This window comes from Anguilla anguilla, chromosome 2, assembly GCF_013347855.1.
Source record: "Anguilla anguilla isolate fAngAng1 chromosome 2, fAngAng1.pri, whole genome shotgun sequence".
Classification (NCBI taxonomy): Eukaryota; Metazoa; Chordata; class Actinopteri; order Anguilliformes; family Anguillidae; genus Anguilla; species Anguilla anguilla.
The window spans coordinates 66,488,527-66,514,582 of record NC_049202.1 but is presented as its reverse complement, the minus strand read 5'-3'; the positions used below and the strand labels follow the sequence as shown (position 1 = coordinate 66,514,582).

The 26,056-nt window shown below is 40.6% G+C and overlaps 2 protein-coding genes across 5 annotated transcripts in view; one reads left to right on the top strand and one right to left on the bottom strand.

Annotated features, from left to right (window-relative positions):
• Nucleotides 1-18,186, bottom strand: part of LOC118220295 — a 25,706-nt gene extending 7,520 nt beyond the window's left edge. For both annotated transcript variants that reach the window (XR_004763936.1, XR_004763937.1), the window contains exons 1-2: nt 17,564-18,186; nt 353-9,079 (exon numbers count right to left, since the gene is read on the bottom strand). The gene's annotated coding sequence lies outside the window, so the exon portion shown is untranslated. The remainder of the gene's footprint in view (nt 1-352; nt 9,080-17,563) is intronic.
• Nucleotides 16,907-26,056, top strand: si:ch211-243a20.3 (uncharacterized protein LOC100151507 homolog). 3 transcript variants are annotated; one of them, XM_035404103.1, is made up of 4 exons: nt 16,907-17,045; nt 23,239-23,371; nt 23,607-23,736; nt 25,376-26,056. In XM_035404103.1, exons 2-4 carry the CDS (start codon nt 23,260-23,262, stop codon nt 25,692-25,694), a joined length of 561 nt encoding a protein of 186 aa, XP_035259994.1. In that variant the 5' UTR covers nt 16,907-17,045; nt 23,239-23,259; the 3' UTR covers nt 25,695-26,056. The 3 variants fall into 3 exon arrangements, with proteins under 3 accessions (XP_035259994.1, XP_035259993.1, XP_035259992.1); XM_035404102.1 differs by lacking the exon at nt 16,907-17,045 and adding an exon at nt 21,789-22,067; XM_035404101.1 differs by lacking the exon at nt 16,907-17,045 and adding an exon at nt 21,791-22,038.

Below are 26,056 nucleotides of genomic sequence, written 5' to 3'. Positions count from 1 at the left end.
TGGTGACAGTTAAAATACAACCTGACAAACTGGATGCAACAAGGTTCAAACGGAAAAGTACAGCAGTTACTGGTAAAGTAAATGAAAAGAGGAGCTACAGAGGGACAATTGATATATACAATGTAATCTATAGTCAAAACAGATTGACTATAGATCAAAACAGAAAACATTTTGTTAACTTTTCAGGCTGACTAACTGCAAAAAGTACACAATTGTAGAACATGAAAGTACTGTAAACACAAATAGGTCAGATACTGGAAAAACTGAAAATGAAATTAAATACATTTCATTTATGAAGTACAACATAAGTACAACATAGAAAATAATTTTAAAAAAAGAAATATAAACTCACAGTATCTCTGGCACCATCTAGTGCCTCTTGCACACCATAGAGCCTTCCATTGACGAGATACACCCCACTGGCCCAGATTATACATCCCTCGTGTACCCACAATTCATCTGGGTCCAGGGGAACCTGAGGAAGCAGGGACAATGGTGCTGAAGGATCAGAGAAATCTTGGCTAGGAAGTGGTAGAGGTGGAGGAGGCTGAAAAGGCAGTAAGGCTTTGCTGTTGGTGGGTCCAGTTTTGGGTAAATCTTCACTGGATTTGTGTCGCCTTTTAAATCTTGGATGAGAAGTAAGTTTTCTGTGTTGTGGTCTTTTCTGTGTGTTCTCTATGTGCTGTTCGCTTTGTAGCATTTGTGAGACTTCATTTGGTTGCTCTTCCTGTTTCAACACCTCACCAGTGGATGTCAGTTTTTGTGTCAGATCCCAATCTTCATTTCCTTCGTTGGTGTTGCTACAGTGACTATGTCTATCCTCAGCACTCACAGCACCTTCTGTGTCCGTTGATGTCGCAGCCAGTGAGTCTGTGGCTTGATTTCCTGTGAAGCCGGGGTCTGTGATAGGCTCGTAGGTTTGGAATGCTACTGGTGTAATCTCCTGTTTTGCTGATTCAAATTCAGCTGCTCCTGCCAATGCTCCCACAGTGCCGACACTGGTTCCCCCAAGGCTCTGCCTGATTACAGAGGGAGTCCTAGGAAACCTTGTGGCATACTCAGGAGGATAGTAAGGTCCGTAGAGGTCACCAAGATCTTTGTAGTTAGCCCATTTTTTGCACAAGCAGCAGAGAAGATGACCATAGGTATCAATCTCAGACATCACCGATCCTGAAATAACATATTCTGAGGAAGGAAGTACCTTCTCTGTTGGACTAGAATGAATGTGGGAAGCATTTAACCTTTCTGCGCCTCTCTTCTCTTTTACCCTCACCCTTTCTACATCTTTCCTAGTCAACTGAGAGGTCAGTGTTGAAATTACAGGGGCAACAGACACTCCTCCCACTTCTTTTCCTGCCAACCTTCCTCCCCTCTCTTCTCCATTCTCTCCCTTCTTCTTTTCATCTTCAGCATTCACAATGGTGCATACATTTCCCACCTCCTCAAACTTTTTTTCTACATGAACGTATGGAGCAAAAACTGGCTTCCTGCAAGTAGGAAAAACACCACTAGGACTCATGTTTCCTCTTATTCCTGCCGATTTTACCTCTTCTTCAGACACATCTACAACCCTTCTCCTCTGTGTCGGCATGATCACCACTTCATCTGCTCCAGTCACATGTTCCTTCTTTCTTCCTCTTTGTTTGCGAGGCTTTGATTCCATTTCTGGCTCTCTCTCTTCACTCTCGATCTCCTCTTTTGCTGCCTGAGTTACAGTAAGGGAAGTAAGAGACGTGGTGGTTTTGTCTTCAGAGTTGGTTTCATTTATAGGAATTGTAGGGCTGATGCTTTGCACTACTGCCTGAGGTGTGGCAGCAGAAACATGTGTAGGCATTTGAGCAACAGGGGAGGCATTAAGGGACACATTTTGTGACTGTCCTTGAACACGCTTTTGCTTATTCACACTACCCACTGGTCGTCCCCTTTTCTTCCCAGATGGAAAATATCCTTTAGGCACCATATTCTCTGAGGGATTTATTTGGGTATACTGTGACTGGCCAGTCACTGAAGAAATGGTCCCAGCAGATATGTGCTGCTGATGAAGCTGGCTATGTGGGGGAATGGATAATGTGCAATTGCTTTGATTCTGGTTGTGGTGGGGTGACTTAGTCCCAAGGTAGTCCCTCCCAGAATAATCATCCAACCCCAAACACATCTCACTCTCTTCAAGTTTTTGCCTCAGAAGAGTAGCTGCTGAATGTTCTCTACGAGTCTCTAGTTGCTGATAAGTTGTAGTGAAGTGTTGGATATCTGACAAAGCAGAGGATGATGGAGGGGAAGACGCTTGTACAGGACGAGGTAATGGAGGGGGTGGGGGCAATGGTCCTAATAGGGTAAAATCAGGGGATAGTTCATCTTTCTCCCCATCTCCTGCTGAGTCTATTTCAGACTTTTTAACTCCTGGCACCCCAATCCCAAAGTCTAATACAGACTCCAAATCCCCAACAGCTGCCCTGGTTGGCTTTTCTGTCAAATCACATTTGAGAATCTGTATGTCCTGATGGGGGTCACACTGATATGCAGTGGGAGGCATAGGCCCCGTCTCCTCAACCCCCCTGTAAGACATCATTTCTTCCAATGAGATACCTTCATTTAAGTACGGTAAGCAACTCCCACTGCCAGTTTCCATTCTTGAGAAATTTCCCCCAACGCTGGCGTTGTGGTCCTTTAGGTCCGAGATGCATGTCATTTCTGTATGAGACAAGCTGGAAAGATTATCTGAAGTTGAATCAGTATTACTCTCACTGTCATCACTTGTTGGTTTAATGCTGGGTGTAATTTTTTGTACTATTGCCTCCAGCTTCAAGCCCCTTCCCTTTCTAGGTGGCAAAGCATCCATTTTTCCTAAAGAGGGTGAAGGAGACACTAAAGAAGCATTGGAACTGACCGTTTTGTGATTAGGCACATCTGGACTGAATGAGTCAGTATCTACACTGTGTCTTACGTCAGAGTTGGATAAAAGAGTTGGATTCATACTTGAAACACCTCTTTGCTGCTGTTGTTGGGATACATCCTGATGCTGCCTTTTTGCAGGAATTGGGGAGATAAAAGAACGTACCCTTCTTCTCATAATTAATGGGTTTGTGTCCACAGAACCCCCCATTTTAGCTTTCCCCTGAGGTCCCAAGTTACCACTATTTCCACTACCACTGTTAATGCTGCTACAATCAGATTGCTTGATAGGTGTAGACATTGGGTGAAATGATTTGACAACATCTTCTGTAACGATTCTTGATGGGCTTGATTCAAGATTTTTGGAGACCACTGGTTGCTTTGAGGGCAAGGCAACTGACCCAGGGGGACCAATAGAAGTACAAGGTTCATTTCTTCGGTAGACATCTCCCTCCATTATCCCTTTGTTCTCTCTTCCAGATACTGATGGCCCCCACATTTTGACGTCATAGTAACTGCCCTGATGAGGTGGTAGCTGTGGATTAGCTAGTACATCAGTTGTGGATCTAATTCCTGCATTGTGTTGATTTCGGCTTGAATTAGGGGACATCATTAAATCCTGAGAGGATGGCTGGTTATTATTTGAGCCCCAGTCAAGTCTGTCATTTAAGCTGTGTAAGTGCTGGAGAGAGAGAGAGTGGGGATACATTTGCAATTTATTAGTGGATTGGGAGATTTTTGGTTGAGATGAAGGCAAATTGAGATGTGACAGTTGGTAGTGGTGCCGAGGACTCATTTTGACAGTCCCCTCCCCTGAATCTCTCAATCCAAAACCATCTACACCAGCAGAGTGATGACCTGACTCATCTAAGCTTTGGAAGTATACTTGAAATCTTGATGATGGTGGTGAAGACAGAGGATTATGGGTGGGTATGAGTTGTTGTGGGGCTTGTTGGGATTGGACAGGCGTCATTTTACCAGTTTTAACACTCCCCTTCCCTCCACTAAAAGCCCTTGGAGGGTCAGGAATCGTGTCCAACTGGTGAGGGCCAGAATGTTGCTGCATTCTGTTTTGAGGCTGAATAGTAGTTTCCTTAGTGAAGGAATGACTATAATTACACGTTTTAGAATTTTGGTCCTCCTTAATAATCTTCAGTGCCTCCTCCCTCAACATTGCTTTATACACCTTTTCTTCTCTGAGGCTGTCCTCTTGATTTAACACTGAAGCAGAAAGTGATTGCTGAATAACAGAAGATCCGGAAGACCCAATTTGTGGTAGAATACTCACTTTATCTCTTTTATCTGAAGATCTGTCCCTTTCAGGTGTGGTCAGAGGAGATGGTGAAAGATCACATATGACTGAGCGTCGCTCCAAGGATGAGAGAGAGGGCAATGGTGATGATGATGGTGTATGAGGCTGAACTTGTCCCACAGATGATTCATTCCCTTCTTCTGGTGCAGCTTCTTTGAGCAGCAACTGCTGCACTGCAGAAGTGGAGTTCAATTCATTTGATGAGGGTTTCCTGGTAGGACGGGCATAGTCAGATGAGTTACTGTTCTTTGAATGGGGCCGTAGAGAAAGTTCTGAAGACTGCTGCATACTATTTCCTTGATGATTTGGGGAATCTATCATTTTACTCTTGTCAAAAGAACCCCATTGAATTTCCCTAGATCCAGCTCCCCCAGAACACCAGGAACGACCAGTATCCTGGTCCATGTTAATCACACCTTCACGCCTCTGATTTGAACAGGTCTTTCCTAGGGAGGAGGATTCATTAGGGATATGACAATTCATACTCATTCTACTCTGAGACAAAAAATGGTTTCTGACACTTTCAGTCATGGAGTTAGGATGCCTGGAATGGGCGTATTGATAAGGCATATTTTGAAATTGAGGAGTACTGCGGGTTTGCGACTGTTGAGCTAAGTTTTCAGGATACCTATAGCGTTTTTCTGTGTGGTAACCTTGCAAGACTTCTTGCAAAAGACTTGGAAATGTTTGTTGTTGAACAGGATTATCAGGTCCCCTTCCAGACTCTAAAGCTATGCTTCTCATACTCTGACCTTCAACTTCAGCTGTCTCTATCTTTTTTTGAAGTCCTGCAATATGTTGTGGAGGTTGTTGGTAAGCTTGGTCATTTAATTTTGCTACCATTCCATCTTCACTCAGCCCAACTCTGTCATTGTTCAAACTCCCATGGAGTGACTCAGAGAATCTGTAAGGGGACTTTTGACTAACAGGTTGGAGGTGGTGAGGGGATGTAGCGTGCCTACCAGGCAGCTTTGCTCCATGTGTTGCAGCTTTAGTAGGCACACTTATTTTACCTTCTCCATTGTGACTGCTGGAATCCCTGAATGAACTATAAGAGTGGTTCTCCCTGTTAGGGCAATAGTTTGGAATTCCTGGATTGTTAGTTAGATCTGGTCCATGTGGCGATGCAGATATACCTTGTGGTTGTTCAGACACGGTTTCAGACTGAATTACCTCTGAACGAGTAGAAACAATCACCCCAACCCCTCCTTCCATGTGGGTTTCCTCAGAACCCAGAAGCACTCCCTGTTTTTTCTCTACTCCTTTATCCTCTTGGTTGTTGAAGGAGAGCGGACACTGAATTTCACCTTCATTTTTCCTCCTAGTTTGCATTTCCATTATATCATGGCTCTCTTCTCTTTGAGACTTACCACTTTTCTCTTTTTTCTTTGTTTTATCACTATCTTCTCTCCATTCTCTCCCTCTGAGTTCATTTGTAGGAATCACAACAGGAACTTCAGGCTCTTCAAGACAGTTAAACTGAGATGAACAGGTGAGGATCGGTGATGGTGCAGGGGACTTCAGACTAGTAAAGGGTGCAGGAGAGGGACATGGAGGGACTTGGACTGTACTAGGGCCCTCAGATGGAATGTGAGAAGAAAGGGAAGAGGGGGATATTGAACCATATGTTTTATAATCAGTCCTTTTTAATTGAGAGAGACTCTGGGAAGACCGTGTTTTCTTCTGTTTTTTGGATACCTCCATATCCACATAAGATGGAGACCCCCGACGATCATGTTCAGCTAGGGAGTTAGCTTGATTCTGATGCATAGGGATGCCACCAGTTAGTCCATCCTCACTGTTAGTTTCACTCAATTGCCTCACCGTCTCATCTTCCCCTTCCAAAGGATGCTCGTCACATTCAACTTGGGCCTCTCTAGACAGTTCAGTCATGTGTTCCTCATCAGTTCCACCTTCAGAATTTATATCAAGACTATCTATTTTTCTACCACCTTCTCCTCTTCTAGTTGAACTATTACTTATAGTCCTTTGCTGACTTGTGGGCGAAGAATGCAGTGATGGCTGTATCTGGTGTCCATTATCTTTGCCCTTGTTGTTTGGCAATAGAGAGTCAGAGAGTAGCACATGCTGCACTGTATTAGGCAAATTGGCTACCTGTGAAGTCAAAGCATTTAGACTGTTGGTACCAGGGTCCAGGATTTGTTTTTCAAGTGGAGAAATTGCGTAGTGGGAAGATGATGTACACTGATCGCTTCCCCTCTGCCCCACTCCCCTTCTTGTTAAAACAGAATGATTACCACCTGGACTTGAATTCAGACTAGTAGTGTTTACATGCCCACTGCTCCCACAACTACTGTTGCTGCTGTTAGAATTTGGTGTGGGACTATGCTGGGGCATTACCTGTAACAGCCTATTATGACTGTGGTTGTTTCTGAGGTTTGAAAGAGAATATGATGGTTGGTGTGCAGGGGGTGCAGTGGAGTTTCCCTGGCCGTCTGAAATACCCATCAGTGGAGATGGAGAAGAGCTGCAGCTGGGTGACTGGACTAGGGAGGCAGCTGGAGATGGGTTAGAAATTGGACTGAAGTTTTGTTGGAAATGAGGCTGTTGGGTTTGAGTATGCATTGGGGATTTTGTTACTTCATGAGAAGAAAGCTGATGTATAGATGGAATAGTAGAAGAGGTGGAAGACTTGGAGGATGATGTTGAACATGGGAGATGTTTAGGGTAAGAAAGCCCTGGTTGGTTCAACAAAATGGAGGGGTGCATTTTGTGTGAAGTCTCATAGCTTGGTCCCAAATTCTGCGGGTGGTTGCGATGTGAATGGGAGAGGTTGGAATTATATGGATAATCTGAACTGGGATAACCCTGCCCCATCCCCTCAAATGCCCGTGTACTGGCTGGGTTGGTTGAATTTCTATTGGAACATGGACTTGAATTGGCACTGGCTGTGTTATTCATTTTACACTTTCCACCATTTCCCCCACTATAGTATCTCTGTGGGGAGGAATTATACTTCCCTGCTGACCCTGCTGTTGCATTTGGTGGAGGGCAGTTGGAGAACTGAGAAGGCAGTCTTTGTCCAGATAGGGGATAACCTCTCTGGTGCTGCTCTTGGTGTAGAGATTGATGGGAAGGGTAATTCTGGGCTTGTTGGTGGCGCACAGGTGGTCCTGTTACTGAAGGGCTCTGGGCCATACTATATTGGTGAGAGGGGGAAAACGTTCCAGTACTACTGCTTCTATTGACAGTTGATCCGGCAGCAACACTATAGTCCATCGGATATTGTGACACACCAGAAGCAGTACCTGAAGCAGGTCTGTTAGATCGGTACTGGTGAGGCACGTGTCCATCTAAATTTTGAAACCCCAATCCTACACCATATCCAAATCCATGACTTCCTCTTCTCTGTCCTTCTTTGCTACTCATCAAAAAATAATAATCCATTGTTTCCTTTCGGTATGGGTTGTTATCATTGCCGCCATGTTTACTGTTACCTTGTAAGATTCCTTCAGCCCCCCTTCCTCGGTTTCTAGCCTCATAACCCCGCATGAGGGCTGCCTGGCTTGTGTGGAGGGATGGGTGTTGGTTTTGTGTCTGAGGATTTTGCTGCTGCATACCAGCATATTCGTCTGGCATTCGTGAAGAGCTCAGAAGTTCTGACGGCTGGAGTGGATAAGAGGAATTCCTCCCCCGTGCACCAGTCACACTAGAAAACCCACGGTGGGGAGCTGGAGAAGCAGCGGTGTCAGGAAAATTCTGCATTTTAAAAATATACACGACTTTTCAAAACTCAAAAATATAAAACAATACGTATATATATCTTGGATTTTGCAGGACTGGGTAAGACCGCTTCCGTTGCTGCAGTTTAATTAGTCTGTTTTACACTGCATCCAAAACTGCAGGAACTGGTCGCTTGGAATGCCAGAGAAGAAAAGTCTATCACTGTTATAGGTAAATATGGAACATGTGTGACAGCTCAACTTCAGAAGTCTTTGCTGTAGAAGCAAAAGACTGGCAAGTAGATCAGAGCTTTAAAAAAGTGGAAGCGATGACTTGAATTAAAGTTAAAGGGGAAACACAATGAGACTGCTGTTACAGCCACTGGATAAATTCTTACAATCACTGACACAGAAGAGGCAGATGTTGAAATTATCAAAATATGGCTGTAGCAGTTTGGCACTATAGGAGCATTTAAAATCACGTTTACAACAGTAGCAACGGCACAGAAGCAACAGAGGAGAGTTGCAGCAGTGGCTGTAATAATTCTTGGATGAAAACAGAAGTTGTGACAAGGGTTCACATCATCGCAGGAGCGGATGCTGACCATATGGCAGTCACTGCAATTCTTGAGCCCGAATAATCTGGTATTGCATCCAATTTTTCAGATTTTTTCAAAGGGGAGAGGGGGAATCAAGCTTCATATGTCAGATATAGCATCAGTACACCCTACACTTTACAGTGCAATTAATACTTGATATTAATGTTAAGCTTGGTTTTAATCCAGGGCCATAGGTCCTCATGTTTAGGTAAATGACATTCTTGTTTGGTGAAAAAAAAAAAATCCATGAAGCCCATCCATTTCTAAAAAGAATGTTCAATACTGAATGTATGCATGTTGGTTTTAATAGTTTTTGCTGGATGTCCCATAATAGGATATAAATAAATAAGGAAGTCTTTGGTCCTTTTTCCTCTGACTATATACTTTATTACACTTAGATGGTTGCGATCAATTTTTCTGGCCTCCACTTTGATTCTTCTTAAGTGCCCTTCTTTTTATCCTTTGTGTTTCGCTCTGTTTTCTTTCCTAGTTTGGTCTCCATCAACAAACATTGTTCAGTCATGTCTTTTTTTCTTCGTCTTCATGAGTCAGTTCACCTTTTTATTTATAAGACTTTCGTCGCATTTGAAGATCTGAAATGTAAAACAGGCACACAAATGACCATTAGTAAATCATCTAGATTTCAAAACCTTGATTCTGCAAAATTTCCAGACTATTGCTAATTTCAAGAGCAACAGCCTAGCTTCTTGTAACCAGAGGATGACGATGTACTTACAGAACACATTATATACTTCCAACACATTATATAGCCTATAACTGTTCCAGAAACACAAAAATTATAACAAATAGAGTTAATTAATTGGAATTGCAACAAAGCCTACTATGTTCTACTATGTGAGATACATACAGGGTGGTTTCTAAATTTGGTTGAGTTCTTGTGCTGCTAGTCAGAACAGCCCATTTCTCCTCCCCCAGCAGTCATTTAACTTTGTAGCATTGGTAGTCCAGATCTGTCCCCTTCACAACAATACGGGATATTACTGCGTATTCATTTTTATAGTCATAAAGTTGCTTACTAAATTAAACAAAACAAGCTCATTCATTTTAACCCCAAAGTTTAACATTAAAGCCACATCTGATTGTCATCCAAGTACCAAATCTCAGGACATCATAACCAAGGAAGTGCATGTTTGCCTTTGGAATAAAGCCAAGAAAATCATGCTAATTTGAATAGCATTGTAATAATGTGAAATTTGCATATTATATTTCAATTTACAAGATTTTTCCATATTCGTTTCCTGCATTGTCAATTTGGATTTAATCTGCATTCATTTAAATGTGTGGTCTTCATTAAAAATGAATGTCAACAAATTCTATACAACCAACACAAACTGAAATTAAAAAATCTGAACACATATTCCTGAATGCATCAGCAAGCAATATATAAGTTTATGGATTTTTAAAATTTCAGTCATTTGAGGAAGAAACATTTCCAAGGCTGCAGGGAGGATAGTAACTTGTGGCTTGTGCTTTATTAGATAGTAAAGACCAGTTTGTGTACAATTAACAGTTGATTATAACTTTGCAAATACAATTGTCATGGTGGCAACATGCATAGAACAGAGCATCCCTCTCTGCTTTATGAAGCTCACTTATTTTTTAAAAGCAAAACATAAAATCATTGTCTGTGGTGAGCATTAGTTTTTGTCCATTGTAGAGTTTTTGCTTCACAAACACATTTAAGAAATACTAAGGATATTTATCTACCAAGCCGCTCTCACCTACTGGAGTGTGCCTCATTGTTCATATAAATGGCTTAAAATGTTTTAGATAACCAGTCCTTTTATACGTTATGTTGCAGGTTTTGAGGCAAACACCTTGACAGTGGCAAATGTACCCATCAATTATGATGCTCTCTTACCGTGCAAATAAAAACTAAAAGTCTCTGCTAAATGACCACATTGTGAACTGTTGTTCAGTCTCTGAAACATTTGTTTTCATGTAAATCTCAGACCTCTGCATATCATTGTCATGTACAAATTGTGCGCACACACACACACCCACACACATCATGGAGAGCTCGCAGAATGGTGCTTATGGTAAACCTGAATTGCTGTTCAGTCTCTGAAACATGTGTTTTCATGTAGATCTCAGGTGCAAGACTCCTGGTTGACAGCACATGTGCAATGTGATTTCCACCCTGGTTTTCTATTAAAAATGATATACACACAAAATATCAGATTAAAATGAGACCACCAAAAAATGAGCAGTAGCACTTTATTGGGATTACATTCTGACAGTAACAATTACCTTGCGAATGGATTTATATCAAAGATGGCACTTGGTTCTTTTGATGCAACAGTTAACCCCCACCACTCCATCAAATTGACTAGAGGACATGTCAATGACAGGTCAAAAACAGTGTAAGAAGTCCTGTGTTTAGCAACTTGCCTTGCCGTCATCATATTCTAATTCCGATTCTATTTGACGATGAACTGCAGTGTTTGGTTCACAATGTTGCTTATGTTGCATCCATGAACACTTTGTCAATCATAGTATGTCTTTCTTTTAGCTGTGGTTTCGTTTCAGTACCACAGTCTTGACACATTACTGTAGCTGGAGCTGAGGTAAAAATGGTGGTATCGTGACAACACTAACCACAACAAAGTTAGGTTATACCACACTAGGCGGAAAATTGTGGATCTTGTAAGGTGGACCTTGTAATCCATCTCACCTCAAATGTGATGTCATCTGGGAAACAGCTGAAGACAGGCAGGTGTTTTCAGGGGCTACTAAGTGGGGAGCCCAGGCGAAAGAACTGGCTCTTGCTTGCAATTTCACAATTGACTCCTGATCGTACTGTGCTGCCAGCTATGACCGGGAGTCCTGCGTGGCAACGCATAAATGGCCACAGTGGTGCCCAGGGAGGGATTTCATTGACAGGGTATTGCCCGTCTTCTCTTGCTCTACCTGCATGCCTGCACAACTCTGGACTGCGGAAGTGACTGGGTGCAGCAGCAAGTGGCACTTACTTCGACGGACACAATGGCTTGTCTGTGCTCTCCTGAACCAATGCTGGATGTCTAACAACTGCAATTGAGTTGTACATTGAGAAATACATTTTTTTAAAAGCATAAATTGTAATAAATTCCTTTTCAGACCAAAAAAAAAAAACTTTGTACAACATGGATCCTAATAACAGTAGTCCTCTGCATATCATTGTCATGTAACAATTGCGCGCGCACACACACCCACACACATCATGGAGAGCTCACAGAACCTGTGCTTATGGTAAACCTCACAGGACTCTATATCTGGGGCAGCAGTGTAGTTTAATGGGTAAAGGAGCTGGTCTTGTAACCTGAAGGACACAGGATCAAGTCCTGGGTAGGACCCTGTAACCTTGAGCAAGGTACTTAACCTGCATTGCTTCAGTATATAGCCTAACCACACTGTATAAGTGAAGGCAATGTAAAATGCTATGTATAAGAGCGTCTGCTAAATGCCTGTAATGTAATGTAATTTAGTATTTGCGAATACGCCTTGCCTAATGTTGTTTCCAATGTAAAACAGAGTTGCAAGCCAGGTACAATATTTACTCCTGTTTGACCATCTGGGCCTATGTCCTCTTTTTGTAAAGCCTGGGTGTAAATCCTGCACCTACTAGAGAGCAGGCACTAGGAGGTATTGTATGGACTGTTTTCCATGGTAACAGAACGTATGAAATACATGTAGACAGCCATACTGCCCTTGCGTGTGTGGCCAACGCAGACAAGCATTTTGCCCAGCACAGAGAAAGGCAGACTGTGGATGTCACAACATTTCATGAGGGATCGACAATATCTACTCCTAGAGCCAATTCAGATGTCTTGGGGCTATGAGCATGGCTATGTGTATAACCAACGATAAACATATAAGAATAACTTTACACATAATGGATTAATGTGCAGAGCATGCACAAAAAAAGTCTAAATTAGTTATATTAAGCACCGTTACATATCTTTGCTTGACCAACTTGAGAAGTTTTGGTAGCCATGCGCTAAATCGTTATATTGATCATCGTTGCTACTCAGCCGGTGTGATGATTGGATGGGCTTTTTTTCCCCCAAACTTCGGACCATATTCACTTCATATGGGATAATAGATGCCAGTCTTGCACATCACATGCACATGCAATTTGTATTGAGGGTTGTCACATTCAAATTTATTTAATTTTGGAGGATTTATGTTACTGTGATGCTCTAAATCTAGACGTGTGCAGCAGCATCAGGGTTTCCAGGAAAAACCCTGACAAGCCTATATAATTATATCCTAATAATAGCATATAATAAAATGTATTAATTTGTCTAACTAGGCTAGACTATCAATCAAAATTGTTAAACGAATTCATTCATGAAAAACCCATCCCACCCACCCCCCAAAAGGTATTGCAATGCAAATAGAACTGCATCATCTAGACAAGCCAGTCTAACTGAAACAGCTTCGGTGTAAGTGGCAAACTAGAAACTCATGCTGTAAACACAAAAAAAATCGAATTCAATAAAAGCCTACCACATGACATCATGAAAACAGTCACCTTAAGGATGCTCAGCAGAATCGTGACCTTGGGAAGCATTTTGGCAACGAGCACAAATGGCTTTCTCCAAATAAGCAGGGTCACGTTGATGAGTTGCTGTGCAAGCAAAAGCAGTGATCGACATTGGCTTCCCTTCATCCACCACTGACTTGAATGTTTCGCCTCCGCGCTTAAATTAAACGTGGTGGAAAATTGAGCTGGTAGTTTTGCGGTACATACAGGCTATACTCTTTCACTGCAAAATCTCTCTCACCACTACCATTACAGCTGCTGCATATTTCTGAAGATGTGATGGAACCAAACCACAAACAGTTCACTGAATGAATGTGTTGCTATGGTTTCACAACCCAGACATTTGCAGCTACTCAACCACCCACTAAGAATAGCTGTAGCCACCTTGTATATAAATAAAGGTAAAAACAATGGTTAATGTTTAAAATTCTAGCAATCATTAAGGTGTACTGTTGCCTATCACTGTAAAGCTTATTAACAGGTAACACTTTTTTAAAAGGGCAGTTAAATAAGCCCTATATCACGGTTTATATTATTTTGAGGAACTGAGTACCTTTTCTCATCCTGCATTGCAGCTTGTAATTTCAGCTTGCCTTTCATTCCTCGGTTCAACGGTTCATTATCATTAACTTATACTCACATTCTACTCCTGCAGTATATGCTGTCAAATCCCTTGTGGAGGGGGGGGGGGGGGGGGTTAAAGGAGAGTGGGCAGGCAGACAGAGGGAAAGCAGAGGGGGTTACAAATAAGAGACAGGATTACAGCACAGAAAGTGGGGAATCAAACCGCCAACCACGATGGGATTTGGTCAATGGCTTCAGTGTCTGCCACCCTATGGACCTCACCACATGGTAAATGGTAAATGGACTGCATTTATATAGCGCTTTTATCCAAAGCGCTTTACAATTGATGCTTCTCATTCACCCATTCACACACACACTCACACACCAACGGTGAAAGGCTGCCATGCAAGGTACCAATCAGCTCGTTTGGAGCAATTAGGGGTGAGGTGTCTTGCTCAGGGACACTTCGACACGCCCAGGGCGGGGGATCGAACCGGCAACCCTCCAAATGCCAGACAAATGCCTTACCTCCTGAGCCCCTGATTTGCCTTGGCACGCTACTTTTATCCTTCAATCAAATCATGCAAAGTGCTGATCTGGATAAGAATGTGTGCTAAATGAATCAATGCAAAGGTAGTCCTTCTCACTGTGTACAATAGTGTACAAAGCAGGCCCGTTCATCCTGTAATTACACAGAAATTGACAGCAGTTACAAAAAAAGGCACCATAATATTAAAACTGCGATAGACTACAACGCCATGGACTTGCAATGGATAACTACACACCACGATCAATAAAAAGAAACATGTGATGAGCCAATGACCAAATGATTTCTGATAAATAAAGAGAATGGAAAAATTAAGAAGAAAAGAATGAGAAGGGTTTGAAGAATTACATGGGTCACACACTTAGCTATGCCCCTACTTCATGAATTTCAAGCCCTTTCACGGTTCCATTCCTCCAAATTCAAGGACCCATAAAAGCCTTACAGTATGCTATATCACAAGCATTGCAGCTCATCAGTAAAGCAATATATGGCCTCACTAACCCTGGGAATTAATGCTGGATCAGCTCTTTGGACCCCAATGCCAACCCCAACCATTCTGAGTTGGGGGTTAATATCCAGGATCAGTTTCGAAAGGGCATAGCCTACACAACATAAAATGAAGTTTCCCCAAGACAATGGTCAAAAGCTCTCACCTAAAAAATAATAAATTAAAAATAACTTTAAGTTCACATTTTTGCTAATTATTTAAATTTTTTAACCTGAAGACTTTCAAGGATTTTCAATGTATGTGAGAACCCAGTGCATAAGCATAATTTGTAAAATAAATAAATAAATGCATGCAATCTATTGTAAAGAGGACAAACATTTCAATACGTTAGAATTTGAAGGTGTAAATGTGAAAAAGTTCAAGGGGATTAATATAGTATGAATATACTAATAAAACAAAAACAATCAGGAATGGCATGTTCAGAAGTGAATACAAGAATTGAGGAAATAACAGCAAAAAAACAAACAAATTAAGTGCAATAAGAATGGAAATGGCACACACAAAATGAAGCCAATTCAGAGTAAGTAGACATACAATAGAATTAGGCTACAAAGAGAAGAGTCAATGAATGAAAATTATGAATGAAGAAGAGGAGGAAAAAGAAGGCTCATTAGAATATAATTAGAAGTGATGGACAGATGTGAGTAAAAACTATTTTAAGCAAATAATTAGAATAAATAAACACAGATAACACAGAGGATGAAGAACAAAAAAATGAAGGAGAACAATCCATGTAATAACAAGGAAAAGCAATCAAAGTGCAGAAGCAGAAAAACGAGAAAAATAAAAAAGAAGAATCAGAGAACGGGAAAGAAGATTTAGAAATTGATTAATGTGATTTACAGAAAGAAAATGGCTAGAAGGAAGACAAACTGACTAACAGCATAGAAAATTCAGGCTATAAAATCTTACGTGCAGCACTATGACAAGACAGAAGGAAAGCAATAACATAATAATATCAGTATAATTACTACAAGTATCATTGCTGTGACTTGACTGGTCCAAACTGGCCATTTTGCTTCAAGTAAAGAAGCAGAACTACAACTTAAACTTCACTGAAACTTTGTACTCTCTATAGAGCCCTCAACCCCCCCCCCCCCCAAACAAAAGTAAAACAATAAGTCACATGCATGGTTTTCATATTACGGCATAGCTATAACTCCATTATACAAAGAAAACATTTTCTTCAAATAAAAAACACAACCCTTAACAGCCATTAGCCAATACATTTACAAAATGGGCAATGCGATTTCAATAGATTACAATGCAAAGTAGTTGCAAAAACAGACCACCCAAATAGTGAAAATTCTCATATCAACGGGTATGAATTAATTAACCCAACGCCATGTGACTTGGAATATACACACACAGGCATACATACACACTATGTGTATTCTATCCCGTCTTCATGAAAATGGGAAGACATGTAGGCTATTCATTTTCAAATGATGAATTTCAAAACAAAAACCAAATCCCTCAGTAGTTACAACAAAGAAAAATATGTGGCTACTGCCAACAAAAGAATGCCAGAGAAAGCATTATTGTTAATATGTGGTCTGACAAAAATCCAAAGATTTGTTATGGGCAATCCACTCTCGTAAAAACATACGGTCTGAATGACGGTATGATCTGAAACTGCTAATAACAAGTAGGCTTAATATCACTGCATCATGTTATCTCGGGTCATTATGGCCCTTCTGGTGTTCATCTAATTTCTAAAACACTACCATAATTCAGAGATATGCACTACCAGTTATTACAAAAAGTAGTCAACTAGAATTTGGACAATGTAGCTACACATTACGATTTAAGCATAATAAAGCAGTAAATCACCAGTAACGCACGGTCATTGACGATGTATATTACCAAATCCTAACATTCAAATACTAAACGAGAACATTTTCCAATTTTGCAGTGTTATTTTTTTCAGAGTATCTTCTTGAATTTGGTAATTTCATTCAGTGTCACGGTGGTGTAACGTAGTGTGCAACAATAGCAGTAACAATAACGTATAGTCCGTCTGCTAGATCTATTCTAAATTTAGCTAACATCATAAGCAACCACCGTGTAGAACAATGAAAAAGGAATAATAATCCCAGGACAGCTTTGTACTAGTTCGCTATAGAACTGTATATCTAAGGGACACAAAACCGACTCGGGTCATAACAGGTTGGACACTGTGGACTGAGCACCGTTTGTTTTGGTAAACATTACAGGTTGTGATTGTTTGCTAAATGCAGCAGTTCGTATGCCATTCTTAGCTAGTGTTACTAGCTCCTTAGCAAGCCAGCTCTGCACAATTATAAATCAATTAAAAAACCTAGGTAGCCATCTGAGTTAATTAGCTTGCTCACATGAGGAAAATGACAAGACAAGTTGCAAGTGCATAAGGTAAACAACATGAGTGCAGCTCTCCGACAAGACAGCACCAAGCGAACTATATGTTTTCTTCATTTGGTTTTGATTTCTGAACTACAGAAGCTAGCAACTAGGTAACCCAGGTAGCTACAATTCAACGAGCGGATAGCTAGCCAAGTTAGCTAACGTGAGTCGATAAAATGCAATAAATTTGCGATGTATGTCATTTGGGTTAGAGCTACAGATATGGGTTAGGCGGTTGTACCGTGGAAGCATTTTTTTTTTTTTTTTTCAAAAATTAATATGGCTTGTCGAAATCTATCAATTACTGGTTAGTTGGTTAGCCTGTTATCTACATTGCGATCGTTAGGTGGTTAGCAAGATAGCAATCGCTACCAAGCTAGCTACCTAGCTAGCAAATGTTCGCTAGTTAGCTACTACCTTCAACCAAGCTTCATTTGCTAGTTAGGTACCAGGCAACCTCAACCATAACAACCAGTAGCTTTCGTGGCTCGGCTACATGCCTCTAACAGAACAAATGCACAATTTACCTGACTCCGACGAATACTAGAGAACAATCACGGCTCAATGAGCACTAAAATGCTGGTTCGTGTTATTTCTGTCTTGAAGAAGGAATCCCCGGTCTTGAGTAGAATGTTCTGCCGCTTCTCCTTCAGTCGTCGAGATCACCCGACCATTAGCGACGGAGTCGGGGGCCCCGTCACAAACAGTCCGCAAGGCCCTTTCCTTCAATTTTTTTCTTTTGTTTTGTCCTCACCTCCAAAAAATAGGTGCAGAATCAAGGCTTCTTTGAGTCCCGTAACCGGTGAGGTCCATAAAACCCCCGCCCCCTCCTTCCCTTCTCTTTCCTTTGCTTTCACACCGTTTGTGAGCTAGCCAGCAAGGTAAATGTACCCAAAAGGAAATGCATCACTACCAAAACGACTACAACCATACAACTGCAAGCAAGCTACCTCTCTGGATTTCCCTCAGTACTAATGTTTACACACTTAAACAGGGATACGTGCATGTAGGCTATGTATATCCGCGCTCGTTCTTAAAAAATAAGCGAAAGCCCGCTTAGAAATGCATATACACATGTTCACACACCCCCTCCCACATTTCTCCATCACATCCCCTCCCTTCCCATTATTCGTTTTTTTTTCCTGTTAATTAATGTTTTGTTTTTTTCCCATAGACTTAATGTGCAGTTTTGACGATATTGTATAAAACAGCACTGGATACATGTATAGGCTACATCCCTAAAAATAAGCAGCTTAATCATTCCGTGAATGGTTCTGCAACTTAATTGCTTTGGTTATCTCCCTGAATCTTTAACTGTCCATATTTAATTTCACAACTCTCAATAAAGTTATATTTAGGCTACTATTAAATAAAGAAAATACATAAAGAAAGATGACAGTTTAGCCTACTGATGAAAGGTGTTTCAAAGGCAGGTAAAGAGACTTGTATTCAAACCTGCCAAATGATAAATTGATGGTGAATTCTGTTTATTGGGTACTACGTCAAATTCAGGTTGAAATTGCTTTATTGCGGCGACAAGTTTAAGCTTATGTTATCAAAACATTGTCTTAAATACAGACTGTTAACAGAGCAAAACCCCATGATATTTACATTAAAATAACAATGAAAAGTAAATATATATGCTGTAATTCTTTGCATAACTTCTGTTGTGAGTGTCAACACACTGGGCTGCCAACAATTTCACATTCAGTCCTTTTCCCCAAAAGAAATGATGCTCTGTCTTCAGCTTTTGAAAGGAGATCAGGATGTGCTTGCCATTAATTAATTGCTTACCATTGTCAGGTAGCCATGATATCTTTTAGGACAAACATGCCATCTTGAATTGTACTTTTATTTGTTTTCCAATAACTGATGCAATTTTGTTTGCTGTGTTTAATAAATTACTAGACTACAATCTGTTGAGGTGTTAATGTGTTGAAGCTGTTAGTTAATGGATGTCAGCTTCAGTACCAGCTGGCTGAGGGAACTATTTTCTGGTCTCTTCTTTTGCCATTTTCAAAGGTTGATAACTGTATGAGTAGGGGATTGCTATTTGTTAAATGGAGCCAGAATTTTACAGCCTTATCTGTCCTCTCTTCCCCATCCCCGCCCCCCCACCCCCCTCTCTTTCTCTCTCATATACACATATGCACATGGGGGACTATTTCCACCACAGTTGCTGTAGCAACTACATAATTTTTCATTTTTTGAAACCACTTAACTCTTGAGCACAGCATTCTTTCAATCTCTTATGGAAATATTGAGATGGAGGGTGGAGTTTGGTGATGGGAATAAGGAAATTAAGGAAAGGGTGAAGAAAACATAAAAGCTGCCATTGTGTGGAAATTTAAATGCTTTGTCAACACTGGAATCACCCTAACTTAATACCCCCCCCCCCCCCCCCCCCCAGCTAAGCTACTGCTCAGAGTATCAGTTCAAACATACTCACTAGGAAAATGAATCTCAGCTCAGGTAAAGTGTGATTCTCCTGGAAAATAGTCACACTCAGCACAAACACATTTGGCATCTTCTCAAGTTTTAGATTAAGCAGGAAAAGAATGCCAGCTCTGTCGGGCTGTAGTTTTCTCCTTGTAGAGTAGGGCATGTTGTAGTAGGAATCTAATGGAAATACCGTGCTATGAGAACATTCCACTAGAAATATTCTCATACTCAAAATCTGGTTCTTATCGACTATCTTTGAATTTTTTTCAGACAGCAGGACGTGTTTTATTTGTACTACCGCATTTGATCACATGATGGCAGTATAAAGCTAAAGAAAACACTGAAGAGAGCCACCCGAAATTGAGGTGAAAAAGTAGGATAGGAGATTTACAAAGGATTATGCGGGTGAAGCGAGATAATCCACCGGGCGCATATTGTTTTAGTAAATGAGGCTTCTGTTTCTGACCAAATCTGTAAATGCTATCAAATGTAGGCTATTATTAGGGCATGTATTTGGCTAATCGGTTTAACTCATATATAAACTCGTGAATGCTGTGGATCATCTTTTCGAATACCTATCGATATTCAAATAGAATACCAACGAACATGGTTTTATTGCTTTTAACGAAGAGACCAATGAACGAGCATGCAGACTAAATCACACTTCTGGTAGGCCTTTGTGGTATGAAAGATATGCTGAATCTTACTTTATTTGGAATTTTTTTCTCTTAGCAAAATGTTTAACTTGGAGAGAATTGTTGATTACCTTGTATTAAAAAAAAACAAGGATAAATTGTCATGTGGTGGACTATTGTAGGACCGACAAACAACAGCCATTAATATAGGCATAATGTAACTGAAATGAAATCAGCTATAGCATTCTTCACAAAAAGAATTGTCACAGAATGCTTGAAACAGGGAATCAGACAAAACTGGGCAATTCACACCCTCTTTTGGCTACAGTTGATGCAGATCTCATCTTGTCCATGGTATGATGGTCCAGATGGTGCTGTCTTGAATGTTAAACAGTGCTGAGCACTACAGTATCTCCTTTATTACTGGGTGACTGTGTTTTGGAAGTGGGTTGTATTTTTTCATTTTACAGATTGAAAAAAAAGAAAGATGGGTTTGTTTCATGATATTACATTACATTACAGGCATTTAGCAGACGCTCTTATCCAGAGCGACTTACACAACTTTTACATAGCATTTTTACGTTGTATCCATTTATACAGCTGGATATATACTGAAGCAATTTCGGTTAAGTACCTTGCTCAAGGGTACAACGGCAGTGTCCTACCCGGGAATCGAACATGCGACCTTTCGGTTACAAGCCCAGTTCCTTACCCACTGTGCTACACTCCGTCCTGTTTTTTATTTGTGCAGTTTACAAATTATGTTGGTAAATGGCTGATACATGATGTTTTTGTTTTTCATGTAGACACTTTAATGTAAATAAACTTCTTGTTTACAAAGCTTTGACAAAGATTTATTTATTTACCACAATAATATCTAAGACAGTGGACACAACCAAACTATCAATTTAGTTAATCAGTTTTACTTGAACATGTGTGAAAGAGAGCAAGTCTGAGGGTGAAAGAGAGGAATTTCACAGAAGTGGTAGACTGCGAGTGCTGTAATGAGAAACAGGTGGGCTATAGTAAGTATATCATGTGTGTGCTAAAATGTGCCTGTGTCCTGTCCATCAATGAGAAAAGCTAACCCCCATTTGCTCTCCTATTTATTCTCCGACTTTTTGCAACACATCAAGAGCCAGCGCTGACCTCACATATTTAGCGGCATTACAAAAACAGAAACAGAGGAAGAGATGGGGGGGGGGGTAACATCTGGTTGCCAGTGAGTATAAAATATTCCCCCTCCTCCCATCCTCCCCCGTTTCCCTCTTTCTCTTTGATCTGAAGTCATATTTCACATTCCTCTACAAGAAAAATATCTGCAGGTACAGAGAGGCATATACAAAATATATGTTTTCGTGTTTGACCTTTGAAATTCAAAAGCATTACACTATTCAATCAGCACTGCAGACATTATATATTTTGAAAGTGGAGAGAGCAAGATGTATTGATATTCCCACACCATAATCACATATTGAGGGGTACAGGATAGAACAGCCAGAAAACTAAAGATCTTAACCACCATCCACGTGTATGGTGTACTGGCCAGAAACCTGTTAGAGCGAGAGATAAGGATGAGACAGAGAACAGAAACAAAAACTGAGCAAATGTCCACATCTGGAAACAGCTGTAAATAGAAGTTGTGGGAGGGTTTTGGGGAGAGGGGTGGAGACATCATGGCACCGTGTCCTAAAATACGTACTTCAACCATGCATTTGTCAAGTCTCTCCACGCTGGATGACTGGATTACGTACTTCATTATATCATTGCTGTAGAGAGGGAGGGAAAAGGGAGCTGATAGGGAAAGTGAGAAAAAGAGATAAAAATCGGCAAGAGAAGAGAGTAGTAGCAGTGAGGCCATTTAAACGCATTTTCCCTAAAAGCAGAGACAGCATTATCATAAAATATACACAAAACAGACTCAGGTACGTGGACAAATTCACTTCTCTGAAGCGTGAGTAAAGTTCAATCTGTCTTTCAGAAATCAAAATGTACTCGTGTATGTTTTAAGTATATCATTTAAGCACAGCCTGAGATATTCTTTGCTTTGTTTGTTAATTTGTATTGTAGTTAACCATGTTGTATCTATCAGCCTCTCTCAATGTCAGTTTGATGGACAGTAATGTGCCATTCTACTTAACTACATATACTGATTTTCTATTCCATTTGCCATTTTTTCTCCATGTCTATAATCGTACAATATTAGCAGCTTCTGTGCACTTATCTTTCAAGCATTAAAGGTATCTATCTCTAACCCTATTGTGGCAGCCATTTGTTAAACATGATCTTTGAATCTTTCATGAGTTATCGCCTGCATCATCTGACTGTTATCAAAGAATTCAGAATACTTATTCACTGAGTCATGCAGTGAGTCTGATTCTGAATATAAGCTAATTTATTGTCTCTCTGTCAGTGCTTGATTTAGTCTTTTATGGGGTCAGTGTGTCTGTCCTAGACCCATTCTTTCTGTGACAATGAATGTATTTAATCAGTTTCTTAAATGTCTTTTATTGTCCTCTTTTTGTCTATTGATTTACCTGTCTGTCTGACTTGAGTTATGCACCCAGAACTTGTCCTTTCAGGGCTGTCCTGTCCACAGACACTGACCTTACCAAGCTCATACAAAAGCCATTTGCTTGAGGGCTTTATATAATCTAATCACGTTTGCTGTCAGTTAGCCTGGTCACAAGACTGACCATCCCTCTCTTCCTTTTCCTCTTTACCATTCAAATCCAGTATCCTAACCCAAATTATGCTGTGTAAAATTTGTCACTCACTGTTCACAGTAGTGCATCTTGGCAAATTGTTTTGGGTACTGAAAAACAAAAGGACAAGAAGTAAAAACACAGGCAGACAAACCCATGAAACAAGCACATGCACACACATGCACGCACACACGTTCAGAATTTCACAATCTGTTATTGATATATTTTTTGCTGTAGGGATTCTTTGGCCATTTTACATGGGGAAAAAATGGTGTCTACCTGCTGTCTTACTTCCTCTCCAACTCTGACTCAATAATGCTCTCCAAAGTGCTAAAGACTGACTTTCGAATGAAAGCTTGAGTCCTGTCCTGTGGCAGGATCTCTGTGTAATATTTACATTTTTCTCATACATATTTTCAGGTATAGGCGAGTTTCACCATTATGGGCCCTCCCTGCGTGACGCTGGTATTGGTAATCCTCGCGGCCCTTGCAACGCCATTGGCTGGGGAGGATAATGAGCTGGACCACGGGTACTGGAACTACAGAGAGGGAGGTGAGAGAGAGGGGGCAATAATTAATTTAAAATAAAGTCATGTACTAAATCAAAAAGATGGGTAGTTGTGAGAAGCACTTTTTGGCCTATATAATTTAAGCAGCCATCATCAAAAAACAAAGACAAACTGTCGTTGTCTCGTCATTGTGATCTTACCCACTTGTCCCGCTGCGGCGGTAATGTGGCGGTGATGCACCGCCATTGTTTCAGACGTCTCTCTTCTCTCTCGTTGCAGCGGATAATGTGAACGTCGCGTCCGTGCGCAGCGTCACGCGGGTTCTGGACGCGTGGGGAAAGCGGATCTTTAATGAAATTAAGCACCTGCTGCACTCGCAGCCGAGCGCACTGTTACCGGACTACTCCAGGTACGTCGCCATGGCCACAGTACGGAACACAGAGTACTGCATGGACCTCTGTCGCACAGAGTTTGTAACCGAGTGTTCTCATGTTTTTTAGAACAGAAAACTGTACAAAATCATTTGGGTTGCTAAAGTGTAACATTTTTATTCATGAAGAAATCTGGGATCTTGTCTGTGCTCTGAATATCTTTAGTGGGCCAACAATGAAATGTCAAAAAAATTAGGATCCTTGCAGGGGTTTGTCCTTAATTTTGAATCATAAATATATATATTTTTTCTTTTCTTTCTCATTAGCATGGTTTTGGCGCTTAGAGACGATGGCCTGGATTGAACCACAGTTTATTTACATATGTCATGCCAGATTTACTTTGATTTGCATAAAAATTGGTGGAACTGTGCTCTGAACTGTAGTTAGTACAGGAAACAACATATACCTTTGTGAGCCTTTGAAGTGAGGCCTTAAAATGAACAATCCTGGCACTTTATTCTTACCTTTGAGGATGGAATTAAAGTGTTTATCTTTCAACAAATTCAGTTTAAAAATGTGGGTTTTGTTTCTTAGAGATAAGGCCAACATACCATAGCAGACAGATTTACTACCCCCTTCTAATCTTGAATTTGTGTTAGTGTTGTATCTGGCTAATGTCTTAGGCATTCCTAATTATTGGGCTAATATAGCACAAACCAGCAAATTTAACAGCATGCCTGAGGGTTATATTTCATACCTGAGTAATCACCAATCCATTTACTGGAATTCAGTTATGTTTGAATATTACATGTCTAATATTTACCTTGTGATTAAATTATGTAGTAGAAGGAAAAGGAAAGTAAATAATTAAAAATCTAAAAGTGAAGTCAGAAAATCATTGCTCATCTAATTGCTCATTTCAAATTACTGCAAGACCAATGGTACTGACTGTCAAAGCTATAGATCAGGATCTGTTGCCAGTGATTTTATATGTCAGAATGGCTAATTTATTGTAGCATTTGAACCCATGAAAACTTCACGTAGCACTGTGGTTAGTGTTTAATAACGGGTAAGGTGCTGGTCTTTTAATTGGAGGGTTGCAGGGTCGTACACTGTTGTTATACCCTTGAGCAAGGTACTTAACCTGCATTGCTTCAGTATATATCTTGCAGTGTAAATGGATACTATGTAAATGCTATGTAAAACAGTTGCGTAAGGATAAGTAAGGAGAGTATCTGCTAAATGCCTATGATGTAAGTTTTAGGTCCGGTTATAATTACGGGCCCTTTGTAAAAACATGTGATGCTGGTGGTGTGTACGATGAATAATATAATGATTTTTCAGTTTTAGCAAGTACACAGATTATTTCTAATATTCTCTGAGAGAAATAGATTAATATTTAGTCGATTTTCATTACATTTTAGTTCCTGAAACAAACTCCAGCAGGACATTTTTAAAAGATTTACAACCAATAAGGCTCAATGAATGTAAAATACAGAGAAGTCGTTTGAAGTAAATTCACAGAAAGCAGGCATACACAGTCTCTGGGGACAGGGTTGGACAATAGTATCATGCTGTGCAAGAGTGCTACAGCGGAGGCTAGTTAATTTCACACACATTACAATAAAGAGCCATGTAAAATATGACACTAACTGCAAGGCCTTGTGTGTCCTGCAGGGTGCGCCCCCTCTCAGAATCCCTCAACGACCTCTTCAGAGAAGTCTCTCTCTTACAGCGGCGCATCTCAGAACTCTCCAATCGCCTAGCAACCCTGGAACCCTATCTCCGTCGCCACGGCTACCGTGCGGAAGGAGAGGAGGAAGGGGGTGGTAGGATATCAGCTCCTCAGAGTGCGAGGGGAGGAGGGGCAAGCTTGTCTAAATACCCCCCAAGGTACAGAGTCAAAGTGGTACGTCCAAAGCACACTATGATACGGAGGAGAAGGGTGAAAGTGTACAAGAATGGGGGAGTTAGGGTGGCTCAGCAAGAGAGATAGCGGGAGACAGTGAGAAGAGTGGAAAATAGAGAGAAAGAGAAAGAGGAGAATAATTCAGTGAAAGGAGCTGATGGGGGAGCAAGAAACTGAGTGGAGAGGAAGAGGGAAGGAAAATTATTCAAAGAAATTTTAATCCTCCTATTTATAATCCTCCAAATGGTATACAGTATCAAAATGATAAAATTATTGAATATACAATGTCAGAAGAGACATAAACATAATCACTTATAATCATTTATTGCTTCATTATTACTCATATAATGAAGAACACGTTTTCATATAATTTTGTCTTTTGTGCTTGTTCGGTGGGAAGGGTGCTGGAGTATGAAGTTAATAAATTCGTAACAGTACGGTTGTCCGTT